Here is a 14,588-nt window from a genome sequence, read left to right as displayed (position 1 = left end):
ATTATTTTTTGAGTCAGTAAATTAGTTACCAAGATAATTACAGATAATTAGTCATTTTTGGTGGAACAATAGACAAAACAGGGTTAGTCATAATACTGTAATCTTTGCATTTTAAAATGCTATGAACCCTAGTGAGTGCAATAAGAGAATCAGTTTTTTGATGCACCCCTTGGAGCTAATTTTACAGCTCATTATACCTTGGTGGAACCAGTGGCAAGGAACCATTACGAATGCCCATTTCAAATACCCAAGTTTAATGAGCTGTAAAATTAGTTCCAAGGGGTGCATCAAAAAATGCAAAGATTGTAGTTTTATGACCAACACTGTTTTGTCTATTGTTCCTCCAAAAATGACTAATTATCTCTAATTATCTGGGGAACTAATTGACTGATTTAAAAAGTAATGTCATATTAGAAATCAGTGGACAAAAAGCAGCAAGAGTGACAAGTTTCACAGAGTTTACTTAACAATTAATAGAAATTGTTTCAAGAGGAGTGTCCCCCCACTCAGATGGCATGCAAACACCAGGCAGACATTACTTTGTCAGTTGGTGCGGGAGCTGTGACCAGCACATGCTGTGGTCTCTCCTGGAACCTGGTATAGATGAACTGAACTGTAGATTTCCGCTAATCTACACAATGCAGACACAAATTCATTTAAGTGTTTCTTTAATCAATGGCCACGCTATAATAGATGGAAAGACGCAGCACAAATTATGTACACAAGAAACTGGTATCGTGGCACTGTTAGCAGTTGATTATAGCCACTTAGCACATCTTTTCCTAGACATAGAAAACAAACGCACAGAAATGATGGGATAAAAAGGATTTATTGTAAATACAACGATACAACACACATTATAATTGAAAGGGTATACAAGTCTTATAGACAACACCGTCGGTTACTCAGGTCTAGAAAATAAAATCTATAAAAATAAGTGGCGACTAAAAGTCATATACATAATGTAAATTGGCCCATCAAAGTAAGTATAACAATGAAATATGGGAATGCTGCCCATCAAATAATGTTCCCAGTGAGGAATGGCAGAAATGATTTCACCACTTTGTATATAGTTAATGAAGGATGTTATTCTCAACACCCCTCCTGGCCATTAACTACTGTAGGTCAGGATGGCGCCTCAATTTTTTGGGAACATATAACTATGTTGCGTCTGACTGAACTAGTCAAATGTTTGCACTGCTTGTACGGACAGTCTACATGTGCATATGTCAACCCTTCCACAGTTTAGCTGAGGCAGATCGGTATGTAGCGAAATTCTTGAAGCTCTCAGTGTATGCCACTTCTTGTTCTTGCTACATCTTGAAGACAAAAATTTTGAAAGCAATCCTGTCCCCTCATTCCTGCATCACATAGACTGCACATATTTAAAAGGGCCATGCAGACAAAATACAAATTTGATTTATTCGAAAGATTTGGTGTTTCATAGTGCCCCTAGCGCTTGTCCGGAAGAAAATGATGCTTTATTCACCGAGAAATTAAACATTTCAAACCAAAATTTTAATTCTCTAGCCGAATCGTGTATTTCGGGACGTCAGCAATGATGTACCCAGGAAAGACGCTAAACAGCTGCTGCGGACGGCAAAATGTCTTTTTGTTTACCGTGTCATTTCACAGATGGCGCCACAATTCCACAAGAGGCTGCTGCCCACACTCGCTCTGTTTCAGACCAGATTGTACTTGGCTTACTTTTTTGGCGGTTGAAAGTAATCATTTGTATAAATTCAAGTTTTCTTGACAAACAAGGTCACGTAAGTGGCGATGCCACTTATGCCAGTTAGCCAGTGTCATGTCAGACAAGCCCACCGCGCCCGATGCCCGTGCAGTTTCGGCCGTCGAAGTGTGCGCTGTGCGCACTGGTGCTTTTATGTTTACCTATTTGCTCGTAACTTTACTTGTTTGCCCCACCATTCTTACTGTTTGCACTAAATTTAAGCACAAATAGCTTGTTCTGCAAGCTTATAAGCCCTGTTTAGCTTGCATTTGCTTTTGCCAGCCCCAGACAATCGCACAGCTGTTTACAGGAAGTCATAGGTTCTAGTACAGGAAATGACCTAAAGGGTCACATGCCCATTCTCCTTTTTCCTAATTATATAGCTTCTCCGAGTGAAGCTTGCATTGAAAGTGGCATCAGTGTTATTCTAATGAGGCAATCTTTGAGGCAATGTCTGCATGGCCCCTTTAAAGCATCCAAAAACTGGCTGCTCTCTTATGCAGTGGGCAATTTAATTAGGCATTTGCTGAAAGTATGGGACATTGAATTTAACTGCAGTTTCACCATACCACAATAAAAAAGACCAGCCGACCCGCATTTTCACAACCTTCGATTTTTTGGGCATTGCGCTGATGTGATGAGCTTTGAAAGCTTATGATATTGTACTGATGTGCCTCCATCAATGTTGTACATAGCGGTAACAGATCCTCAATAAAGCCTTGTGCAAAACAGCTTCTGCATGACTTGCATGGTTGTAACACATTACATAATTTTGCGCCTTCGTCACGTACACATATATGACTGGATGACAGCTTTAACCAGAAGGGAGATGAATATGAGCCATGAACAAATGTAGAATCCATAGGCTGAGCATATTTTTTTGAAACGAGTGTGGAAATTAAGTTATCGACATGAGCTAAGTGGAGAATATTTTTTAAAAATATATATTTGTGTGCAGAGGTGGCACACAGAAGTGACAAAAAAGAAGCCTTTTTACAGTGGCGGTGCTTCAAACACTGTCTAACAGGCTTGCCAGTGCAGCATGCATATCTGGGGTCTGTTGAAGCAACATTAACACGATACATTCTGTTGCTGATGAATGTTTCCACCTGCAGCCAAACACTGGAACAATGCTGCTCAGCTTTGTGCACATTTAAACGGCGACTGTGCAGGAGGAGAAAGTGGCAGATGCGCTGAGCACTGAACAACATGCAGCTTTGCAAGGTCGTAACATCAGTTAGGCAGATATGCACTAACTTTGTCGAGCAACACTTATCCAGCAAAGAGGGCACACGAACAACCTGAGTGATGCAAGCTTGCTTCTCAGAGCGCAAGAAATATGCCAGCAGTGAAATGAACGCAATCAGTGTCACTGACCAATACTGGTGTTTTAGGGGCTACCGCTTGAATCCTTTTCAAGGTAAATGAGCATGTTGCTCGTTCTTGACACTGAAAAGTGGATTTCCGTAACAGGTGCACACAGACAATGACAAGAACACTTTTGTCTTTTAAACAGAACACAACACGTTTGGGCTGGCCAGTTTCAACCTTCGAAGTGAGAAGGTAGACAGGCTCGTAATGAACTCTGACATTGGCTACTTGACGAGCTGCTTTGTAGCTGCACACGTCGGAAATACAGCAGAACCCACATCACCTGGCTTGCTTTGAACAACACTAATATGCACACAACAAATGTCAACGGCTCTATCAACCTCTCATGACAGTAAAATCTCCCCATCCTAATTAAATGCATTGATGTGGAGGCTATAACATACTATAAATAAATAATCAAGATGCTTGCTTAAAAAAATTGTGCGTGTCAGAATTGAACACCCGTACAATCATATTTAGTCACCCTCACAAACACATCGCAAAAAAAGAAGTGTTCGGAAATAGTGTTTTATAGTACGTGTTATGTCCCCCATCCTCCTCTCCCCAATGCCAACTCCAGCCATACAACTACATGCTGCATTTCCAGGAAACGCGAGCATCTACTCTGCGAGCAGTGAAAGGTTCCAGTACAGCTGTGCTTAACACAATGCAGAGACAACCGTCAATGGAGTGCTAAGTGTAGTGCGAAACTTTCTGTCAAGGAGGGGGGGTGGAGGGGGGAAGCCCACAACCACACACAGAGTGGCTTTAAAGGGGCCATGCAGACAAAATACAAATTTGTTTTATTCGAAAGATTTGGTGTTTTAAAGTGCCCCCAGCGTTTGTCCAGCAGGAAGTGATGTTTTATTCACTGAGAAATTCACCAATTTAAGCTAAAATTTTGATTCACCCGCAAATTGTGTGTTTCGTGGTGTCTGCCATGACGTCACATGAACTGAGCACGAGGACACAGGTTCTATTCCTGGCCACGGCGGCCACTTTTCTAATGGAGGCGAAAAGCAAGAACACCTGTGTGTACGAGATTTCGGCGCACGGATTCCCAGGTGGTCAAAATTAATCCGGAGCCCTCCACTACGGCGCGCCTCATTGCCTGCGTCGGGTCGGCATGTTAAACCCTACAATCAATCAACGCCACATGAACAGGTCTTCGAGCAAAATTCAATTGCGCTGTTGAGTTTGCAGCAGCCTGCGGAGCGACTTGTTTACCGTCAATCCTCCTAGATGGCGCAGTACTGCTCCACACCGCTGTCAGTCTTTGTTTTGTTTTTGACCGTATTTGCACCTGACTCGTTTTTTGTTACGGTAGGTAGCAGTCGCTTCGTGAAACATGGCATATATTCGACAAACAGGGCCACCTAAGACAGTGTTGCTTACGCCAATCGGCCAGTGTCATGTGAGACAACCATCCAGTGCCACACTGCTGTGCAGCTATAACAAGCACAGTATGCGCAGTACCAACAGCAGTACACAATAGTACTTGCATGTTTATGTGTACTTTCTTAACTTCCATTGTTTACCCCACCATTCTTACTGCCATAAAATGAATACGCATTATACTTAAGCAAGAACAGCTCACTCTGCAAGCCTATAAGCCCTGCATTACTTGCGTTCGTTCTTGCCGGCCTCAGCCAACCACACGGCTGTGCATATGACGTCATATGTCCCAGTGCGGGAAATGAGGTAGTGAGTCGCATGGCCATCCCCTTTTTTCTTAATTATATAGGTGAAGTTTCCGTTGAAGTGGTGTCAGTATGATTCTAACGAGGCAATCTTTCAAATGAACCAAACCTGTGTTTCGTCTGCATGGCACCTTTAATAAGGCTGAGTTACAGCTAGCGGGAAATAAAGGGACAATATTGTTTTCAAGCCTTTACAGGATTGTTTTCGAGTCTTTACACAATGTATTCTTATAGAACAGTTTCCACGGTTCTGCAAGTGCTATAGTAAAAACAGTACAACAGGCACAAACTCATCCAGTTCTGACACCACACCACCATTCTTGGCTGCGCACCTAAACATGGCCCACTCCTCTCTTTTCACTGGACTTGATGCCAGTTTTGGACACCACCGCTGTGGCTTAGCTGCTAAGGCGTTGTGTGCTGCTCAGCCCAAGAACTTGGGTTCTATCCCGGCTCTGGCAACTGTTTTTCTGGTGGGGGGCCAGAAACGCTAATGTCCATGTGTCAAGATCTCGGCATAGATTATACATTTGGTGGTCTCAATCAATTCTAGCCCTCCACTATGATGCCCTTTATAGCCCGGGTGCAGCCTTGGCCCACATTAAGCATCCAAAATTTTGAGAATAGATTTGACGCCAGTTCTGGGTGGGCTACCTTTGAGGGTATTAGTATTAAGTGTTTCAGTGGTGGAAGAACAAGCAATATCATCCATTGCGTGCCCATTGGAAAGCACTGCCTTTTTCATGTTAGCCTCATTTTTTTTTCTTTTCAGCAGGCCCATGCGTTCAAACTGAAATTTTTCCAAGAAAAAGGAGGGGGGATTGCACGAACTTGATTATGGAGGTGAAGAGACAAATTATAATATTTGAAAATCTGAACAAGGTAAAGAACAAGAACCCCATAAAATTTTTAGGTATTTCAAAGAAAGCGAACAGTCTATTAACCTCCACTCTACTGGGCCCGCATCCAAGGTCGGGACCCAAGGATGGTGCTATGGTTGCCCATTGCAGCCATCAAAGCATTACAAATGGTACCGTAACAAGTGGGTTTGACTAAGTTACGGGAACCTTTTACTGATGTGCGCAGCGCCATCACGAGAAGGTCACAGTATAAGCTGAACAGGACGCGGCAAACACTCAATAGAGAAATTCTGTTACAAGGTCATTCACTGGGTTTTAACAAAAACAAGTCCTTTTTTTTCCACGTCTACTTAAATTAGTGAGAAAGCAGCCACAAACGGGTACACTCATAGGCACCGTGCAGCTAAGGCGCTGACTGTGGGAAAGATGTGAAACCAACAAGACAGTGCTTTGCAACAACAAGCCCAAAGCTTGGCTTGAGGGGCCCTCACTTTCTAAGAGCTAAGCTTTACACAGACTCAACAAGAGGTTCAACCACAAATATGCTGCCAGGTCAACTGTTGTACAGTATCTACAGAATGAGATGGTACTTTACAGCAATTACGACATCTGCAGGGTGCCAGAACCCACGCCGAAGCCGTATCCCTTTGGGCCAAAGTATTTTCCGTAGCAAGCTGAAAGGAAAGAAGAAACAAAAGTGAGTTGCTTGTCATTCTTGTGCTCTACCATTCTCACATGGCAATACTCACTCTTGCAGTATATGTCTCCCTCCCGTTCACAAAGGATTGTGGACTCCAGCCGCTTGTGGCATTCCTGGCAGTTGAAGCAGGCAATGTGCCATGCCTGGGGAAGAAATAACAAAGTTCGAATGCTGCAATCATGGGCCGTACATTGATAATACCTGTTTAGCGAGCAGGAATGGTGGTGGCATTGCACGCACACACCCACACAGGGGAATTTGGGACAAACCTGTTTACACCAACACTGTCGGCCTTGGCTACTGCACCACCGAGCCAAAGTTAAGAACTACACTCGACTGTAAAAGTTCCCTTCTCTGATGAACATTTGCAGGGAAGGTGTAAGATTAAATAAGAAAATGGCTGTGATCATAAGATTGAATCCAGCAGTAAGAAAACTACGGCCGTATAAATGAACACATTTGCCTGGCATGTTCCACAGTTCCAGCAACTAGAGGCGTGCGAATATCAAATTTCGAACTGCAAATCAAATACGAATAGCAAAAAGTGGCTATGAATCTAAATGATTCTTGAATGCGAATATTTTTGGGTACAAAAAAAGGCAATGATAATTTCTTAACAGATCTGAGTGCTCATGTACTCCTGCTTGATAAGAAAGCAGTACAAAAAACTAAAAATGAGATTAAAAGCAGTGGAGCAAAAATTTAGCGTACATTGATTGCCATGAACAAACGCAGGAGGTATATTTGACACGCCCTTGCAGCCATCGAAAAGAGGCCAGGCATGCTACTGGCTGGTAAGGCCAGCAATTTAGTGCAAGCATTGCCAACAAGCAACGACCCTTGATTCCTCACTCATGCCACCATATTAACAGGGAACTTCTTTTCGGTTTATAAGTTTCCCACGAGCAACAACGTTAGAATACATTTGTGTCGTGCGAGGCTCACATGTGTTAAGCATTACTGCATAGCTGCAGTGTCGTGCAAAAAAAGCCAAACCAATGGGGCATGCAGTGCGGCAGAGCCAATATTACAGTCGACTCCTCTTAATACGAAGTCCACGGGGAATGCAAAACACTTCAAATTAACCGAATTTTATATTAAGAAAAATTGAACATGTACTGTGCGTAACAATGAAGGGTGAGGACCTCAAAACGCAGATGCGTGCACTAACGCAAGCATCAACTGGCCTGCTACTTTATCAACTGTGCGCTGCCTCAGTTGAGATGGCGTGGAAATCAGAGCACAACAAAGGCGTGGTTTTGCACTTGAAAATTTTGAATTCTATTAATAAATGATGGTCACCCCAATGTGTTTTATTCAAAATAACTTCCAATTAAGCAATCTAATTAGTTGTAGCTTCAATTTATGGAGCCATTTCTTCCATTAAATTGCATGTAAAATTGCCGGGACCAGCATATCACTTCTAATTAACTGAAAATTCAATTAAGCGACTGCAAATTACCAAGAGTCGACTGTAATCACAAATTTTTAGATACTCGAAAATTTCTAATGGCAAAACTGCTCTGAGAATCAAATCAAATAGCAAACACTATCTGCAAAGTATTTGAAGTTCTGAATGTTCACACACCTCCATCAGAAAGATACTCGAAAATTTCTAATGGCAAAACTGCTCTGAGAATCAAATCCAAACACTATCTGCAAAGTATTTGAAGTTCTGAATGTTCACACACCTCCATCAGAAAGGTTTATTAAAACACACAAAAAATTATGCTTGTATTTCAGAAAGTGTAAAAAACACGGTCTTTATTCTTATTTTTAAACTTGCACTGAAGTGAACTCTTTGAAACCTCAAGTCTGTCAGGCTGTGTTATGCCGTTTAACCCATGTAATCCATTTTTTTGATGATTTAGCAGAACTCTAGAGCCTTTGTATATCTGTATTTCCCAGCAGAATGGAAAACACCATGGTGTGGTGGCTGTTTGTGGCCACCACACAAACTACCGCAACGCCATCACACTAGCTGGAAATGTGTTTTCATGCTATTTCAGCATTCAAATACGCGCTTCTCACTCATATTACGAGTAACATCGACTTTTTGTTCTTTCATGCACACGTTGTGCAAGTTAAAAATCCCAGCCATTCACTAAGCTCAGCCCTGCAGTCAATTTATCTAGTGTCGTCACAGCAGACACTGCTAAATATGTGGGAACGATGGTGCGAGGAAAAGAGCACATTGGAACATTTTTCTCCATAAAAAATAAGCGTAAATTGCCCACAAGAGCTCATAATAAGACCCATGTTTTCTAGACTTAAATATGAAAAGAGAATTTGATAATGTCAGAGTCACTTCAACATACATTGTTTGCTTGAGTTAAATAAAGTACAGGCAACTGATGTTAATTCTAATTTTGAGATAATCAAATAAAAAAATGTGGCACTCAGCCGCGCGAAGGGATGAGCAATAATTGCATAGCTTGAGGCACCAGTTGACTCATTTCAGTCAATTAGTGGTACTGATTGTACCACTCATTGTACCACTGATTGTACAATCAGTGGTACAAGCAATGGTGCTGCTTGCTACGACTTACAGCTTTGTGAAGCTAAGGCAGAAAGTTTTGCAGGTTGATCTGAATTTGTCTCTTCCTCATGTCCCCACCTCGTTATGCCAGTAAAAATAATGCTGTATCCCACTTTACAAAGCCTCTTGTATAGGACTCAAGACCAGACAACTGCGTGAGCAGCTCCTTCAATCGTGCTGACGAATGCAGAGATCAAACTCGCTACCATGGCTCAACCTCACAAGATTAGTGGACTACGTCAATGTGCACCACTGGGCACATACTAAATGCTCAAATGCCATGCATGGCTTGCGGTGCAAGGCTTGTGCCACATACCGTATTTACACGATTGTAAGTCGACTCGAATGTAGGTCGAGGCCCCCCAAAATTGCATCTCTCAAAAAAAAAAAAAAAGTGAGTGCAGAAAGCAGCACATTTGAACGCTGCTGTGAATGAGCGCCGAGAAATTTCTTGGGCCCAGGGCACTCATGACAGCCAGGGAAGATTCAGCACAACACAGAAGTGACACAAGCACATGGCAACGCGGCCGCTTAGAAAATCGAAGCTCTTCCGTCAACAACCAATACCCCCCTATGACGGCTCTTCCATCAATGATCGATGCTCCCACAAGAGCCGTACGCTCGTGGTGCGCACAGTACAGCTGAACCTCGTTATAAGAGACACTGATGTAAGAGACAAATGGGTATAAGAGACACTATTGACCCACATGGTTGGCTGCCCTATCTTTCCCATTAAATCGACCTCTTTTATAACAGACATCGGATATAGAAGATTGGTTATAAGGGACAAGTCATCCTTGAACTTTAATCAATAATCTCGCTTGTAATAGACATTTTAACTTCAGACGCAGTGCCACCAGTCACTAATTGCAGCTGCTGCCATCCTGGAAGCACAGGTGGACGACAGACGCCTGCAGTCGCTATTTATTATAACTTCAGCAAACACACAGTGGTTCAGTCAGCTATGAAATGACGATGAGAAGCCCTGCCAAAGGAAATGCAACTTACAGAAGTGGTTGAAGCTTACTGCCATCCATTGGATGGAGCGCGATCGCACATGCGGGTTCTCTTACTGGCATAGCTCCCAATCAAAAAGCATCGCAGATGTTGAGTCCTGCAAGCATAATGAATAGCCTGAGCACACAGCGGAAGAAGCTGTGCGCTCCGCCTATTCATCAGGCTTGTGAACTCAACATGTACGATTCATCTTCCACAAACGAGGAATGAAAAAAAAGCTTGCAGAATCGGTTGTAAAATATCCAGTGTAAATACAGTCATGAAGCAAACAAAGATTCAGAACTGTTTCATAAATTCTGAGGGCCAAACATAAATTAGAATGAATCTTTTGAAACATGCTGTAGCATTCTTTTGAGCTTGTTTTAGTCATAGGGTGCCCACATTGAACTAGGGTCTGATTAGTAAGTGAAAACATGGTACCCTGCTTATAAGAGACATCTCGTATAAGAGACAGAAACTGCTCCCCGGTACGTGTCTCTTATAAAGGGGTTCAACTGTAGATGTTAAAAAAGAAAAGCTTTTGTATAAGCACGCGGAATAACCATGCACTGTGGGTTTAGCGGGAAACTTTATTCCCACTCATGAGAACACATTCGCTTCAAGATGACAACCATCGAAGCTAACGGCAGCGGCCACTGCCACGTGATATCAAAACAAACAACATGGCGGCTAACAGAAGCGGCCGCTCGCGATGTCCTTTGATTCGCGAGTACGTTACTCGCATTCAAGAAGCACTTTGTTCGTTTCTAATGAACAAAATAAGTATTACCGAATCCCTTGAATCAATGCACGGTGCTGACGTAGACACAATCATATCATGTTCAGTACACTTCCGAACGTGCTGGTGGAAGGTTAGCCGCTGTAGGTACGGTGGACAAAGGACACAGATCAGGAGCGCCAACTTTCAAAGTCCGCATCACCTTTATTGCAATGTATGCAATGGTAAACACTACGCTTCGACCGTAACCATAGAAACGAGGGTGTTACGCTTTCCTCAGCTCTTAGCACCCCTGATTTCTCATTTCTCTTGCTGTTACAAGCGGCAGAAAGTTTGATTTCGATTCTAAGTCGACCCCCCAACATTGGATTGTCAAACTTGAAAAAAAAAAAGGGTCTACCTCCAATCGTGTAAATACGGTATGAGCCTAATTTAAGGGTCTACTGTTACACACATACCGTCATTGCTACAATGTTCTAAAATGTGCACCCACGCACAAAAAAACCTGGAGAAACTCAGACGTACACTGCCCATCCCACTTACCGCACCACCGCCCATCTTCTTCTCAGCCATGTAGACTGCCTTGCCGCACCGTGGACAGATGTCGGTGCCGCCCCAGCGAGGTTGCTTCTGGGTCACTGGCTTCACCGTGCCATTCTGGGGGGCCACGTGTGCCTGGGCAGTCGCTGGGATGTTGCTGCCGAGTAAGCGAGAGAGAGGGGGGAAGAGAGAGAACCGTTAACGTGGGTGGAACAAAAGGTTGAGGACGTCTACGTGCGTGTCGTACACAGATGACGCTTGAGCAAAAGTTCCCGCATGAAGCCCCGATGGGCAATTGAAGGGAGAATTCATTGTGGGCAGAAAGTGAAGCATAATCAGGCAGAGAAAAAAGTTTGAATTCTCTTGCACCTTCTACAAACTTGAGATGATTAGATTTGCAGCTATAAATGCTTTGATGTCGCAAGCAGTAGGCCAATGCCTTTTGGACAGAGCTCGAGAGCTATTATGCCGTCGGTCTAAGTACCAGTGTTAGAACCTTTGTCGCAACATTTTGCTGTAATGACATTATGCTTTATATTTCACCTTGGATTTAACAGTTTAAGTTTGCCTCTAGCTCCTCATTGTCCAAATGCCAGTTAGGCTAACTCAACAAGGGCTGTCATCGTTAGCCAATAGCAACATGCCTCACCAGACAACCAAGCTTTTTATTCCATCAAACCATGATGAATTAAAAAACGGAAAGGTTATCTAGGATTTTACTGAGCTGTCTACTCAGATTTGGCACCTCGAGTACCATGGGCCCTGTGCCTCAAATACTTGTGCAAGATCTGAAATTCTCCCACAAGGGTCTATGTACTCGGAAATGTACATTGTAAAGCACTTCCCTCACGTTTTGTTTCCCCCCCTTTTTCTGGAACCAGTGACCATGCTCAAGGCTGATTTTGTCGTAAAGCATGGTATACATTTCATTCGGGTCATGTGGTGAAGGGAACCTAGAAGTGCGACATGGTGCTGCACTTCACCTTTTCTGCACGATGTCATAGCTTTGTGAAACAGCTGAGCATGCATCAAGCGCATGCACACAGGAAACTTTTGGATGCCCACAAAGATTTAGGTGCATGGTTCAACAATACACCAGTGCTAGAAACATTTGTGCATCAATCCACACTTTTTTAATCTCATGCCAATTCACATGGGGCCCATGCCTGAAAACCATGATTTACTCAGAACGTTTTCAAGACATTTTCGGCTGCCCATATTAGTAAAAAAAATGCTTCTTTAATGCCAGCTTGCTACTAGCTGACACAAGGCGAAATTGGAGACATCATTCTGAGCTTGTGTCCGTATCAAAAGCATTCACATTTAGCAATGCTGCAGCCGCCGGTACGGATCTCCAAAGTGCACAAGTGAAATGCTATGCCACCAGAGAATTGTCTATGGTGCTTCAATGTTTCCTCAAACTTGAGGCAAGCGTACCAGGTGGGCGGCCCGTTCTTGTACTTGTCCCCGGTGTCCATGGAGAGCACCCCTGCGCCACCCCCGTAGCCGTAGCCCTTGGGGCCGAACAGCTTGCCGTAACAGGAGCGGCAGTAGATGTCTCCCTCGTGCTCAGTCAGGTTGCTGCTGTCCAGCCGCCGGTGGCAGTCCGCATTGCCTGGACGGGGGAGATGGCACAGCGTTCACAATCACGCTACTGCTACTTTCTGTTTTTCTTTCACTTCCACACCAGTTTAGCCCCCAGTTTCTCCAGCAAGCTATCCGATCCCTGCAGTTATTTTCCTCAAAAATCCCAGGCCATCTCCACTAACGTGAAACCTGGGGAGGGGCAAAGCATGCAGTGCACAAGCGTATTCTTGGTGCCTTGGAGTTCTTGCCAACGGAGATGAAACCGTCGGGGGTAGAGGTATGCAGCTTTGCTGTAAAAGTCCCTTGTCTTTGAAGCACGAAGCTCTCTAGCGCGAGGCATAAACAAGTGTCCCGGTGTTTTTTTAATACGCATTACATTCTAGTGCGAGGTGTAAACAAGTTTCCCGGTGTTTTAGTACCGTGACTACTAAAGACGACGATTACGATGACGACAGGAGACGTCAAAAGTCCAGCCCCTAAAGGGCTTCACCCCTAAAAGTGGTCAGTTCAGGAACCGGGAAAATCGCAGGGCCTTCGTATTTTGATTCAAGGCTATCTTGCTGAATGAAAAAATGACTCTTCAGCAATGCATGTGCGCAAGCATTGAAGGCGACTTTAAGGGGGCCGTGTGGGTAGCAGTCAATTTTATTGCAACGTGGTCTTTGTCAAGTTGGCTTTCTCACACAGAGAGTTCGCGTATTGCAGTGAAGCCTCACAACAGTAAATGAGCTACATAAGAAAGCCTCGGAACACTACGCGTTAGTGCGACGGATGTGGCCAGTGTTTCTTCAAGACGCCAAAAGAGACAAAAAACACACGTGCTGGATACGCCAAGGTCTGCGTGCGGAGATGGGGAGCTGGAACGAATAGCAATGCACTATCCAACAATTCGCAATTGGCAGTTTCTACAAAATTTCGCTAAGCACCAGATTTCTCCCGAATTATCATGGACCCAAAGCTTCAAAATAAAGCCTTTAGAATTACGAAGCAGCGCTATAAAATATCAGACTTGTTTTTACAGAAAAACAAACATGCAACCAGTAATTAAGCACATGAGTGCTTTTTTTTCTATTCAAATAATTATTTAAATGGACATCCTAACCTTTTAACTGAACAGAGTAAAAATAGCAGAAATTTTTCGATTACAAGATACTAAAGAAGCAAGGGGATGTCACGCGACATCTGGACTAAGAAAAAATTCTGCAGATATTCAGAGAATTTTCTACTAGTGCGCAGCATCCTTGTGCCACTTGTCTTGAGTTTCAGTTCTTTGCAGCCAAATTTTTGAGTTTTTCTAAATCCTGTGTGATCAATTACCTCCATTTATGGTAATATAACGATTACAGGTAGAACTTTTGTGAAATCTGCATTATTATGGAAATGCAGGGCATTACACGATTCCCCATTTTCCGTAATTTTTTATATTTTTCGCATCCTTTTAGTTTTTCAAAACTTTGTTCGACCAATTATCTCAATTTATGCTAAGATGCTAATTTATGCTAAACGGCCCTGGCTGTGGGGGTGCTCGGCAACGAATGCTACGCATTAATAGGCTCGCGTGCCTAAAGTCGGCTCCACACCAGTTTCGCGCGTCTGTCGAGTGCTTTCTTGCACAGCTCTGATGTAGCGCAACAGAGCCAACTTCTTGGATCACGACATGCGAAAAAAGCCGCTACAGTGTACTTGCTGTGCGGCAAAGCCAACTAAAACGATGCTTTGCAAGTGGCGCTCGTGTTATGTGGTCATCCCCCTCGATCCACGTCGCACGCGCTACTGCGGTCACAAACTAGTACAAACTTGCCCAAATTGCCAACGTTCAGCAGA

General features: G+C 43.5%; 1 protein-coding gene across 1 annotated transcript in view; it reads right to left on the bottom strand.

Moving 5' to 3' along the window:
* Positions 1 to 810: 810 nt before the first annotated feature.
* LOC144174023 (cysteine and glycine-rich protein 1-like) overlaps positions 811 to 14,588 on the bottom strand; it is a 53,369-nt gene continuing 39,591 nt past the window's right edge. The window contains exons 3-6 of the mRNA XM_077702424.1: positions 12,615 to 12,792; positions 11,181 to 11,334; positions 6,413 to 6,506; positions 811 to 6,337 (exon numbers count right to left, since the gene is read on the bottom strand). Coding sequence (XP_077558550.1) covers positions 6,264 to 6,337; positions 6,413 to 6,506; positions 11,181 to 11,334; positions 12,615 to 12,792 — 500 coding nt within the window. The 3' untranslated portion in view covers positions 811 to 6,263. The remainder of the gene's footprint in view (positions 6,338 to 6,412; positions 6,507 to 11,180; positions 11,335 to 12,614; positions 12,793 to 14,588) is intronic.

This window comes from Haemaphysalis longicornis, unplaced genomic scaffold (genome assembly GCF_048455015.1).
Source record: "Haemaphysalis longicornis isolate Haplotype H1 unplaced genomic scaffold, Haemaphysalis longicornis Haplotype H1 scaffold_3, whole genome shotgun sequence".
NCBI classification, from domain to species: domain Eukaryota; kingdom Metazoa; phylum Arthropoda; class Arachnida; order Ixodida; family Ixodidae; genus Haemaphysalis; species Haemaphysalis longicornis.
This window is presented reverse-complemented; position numbering and strand designations above follow the sequence as displayed.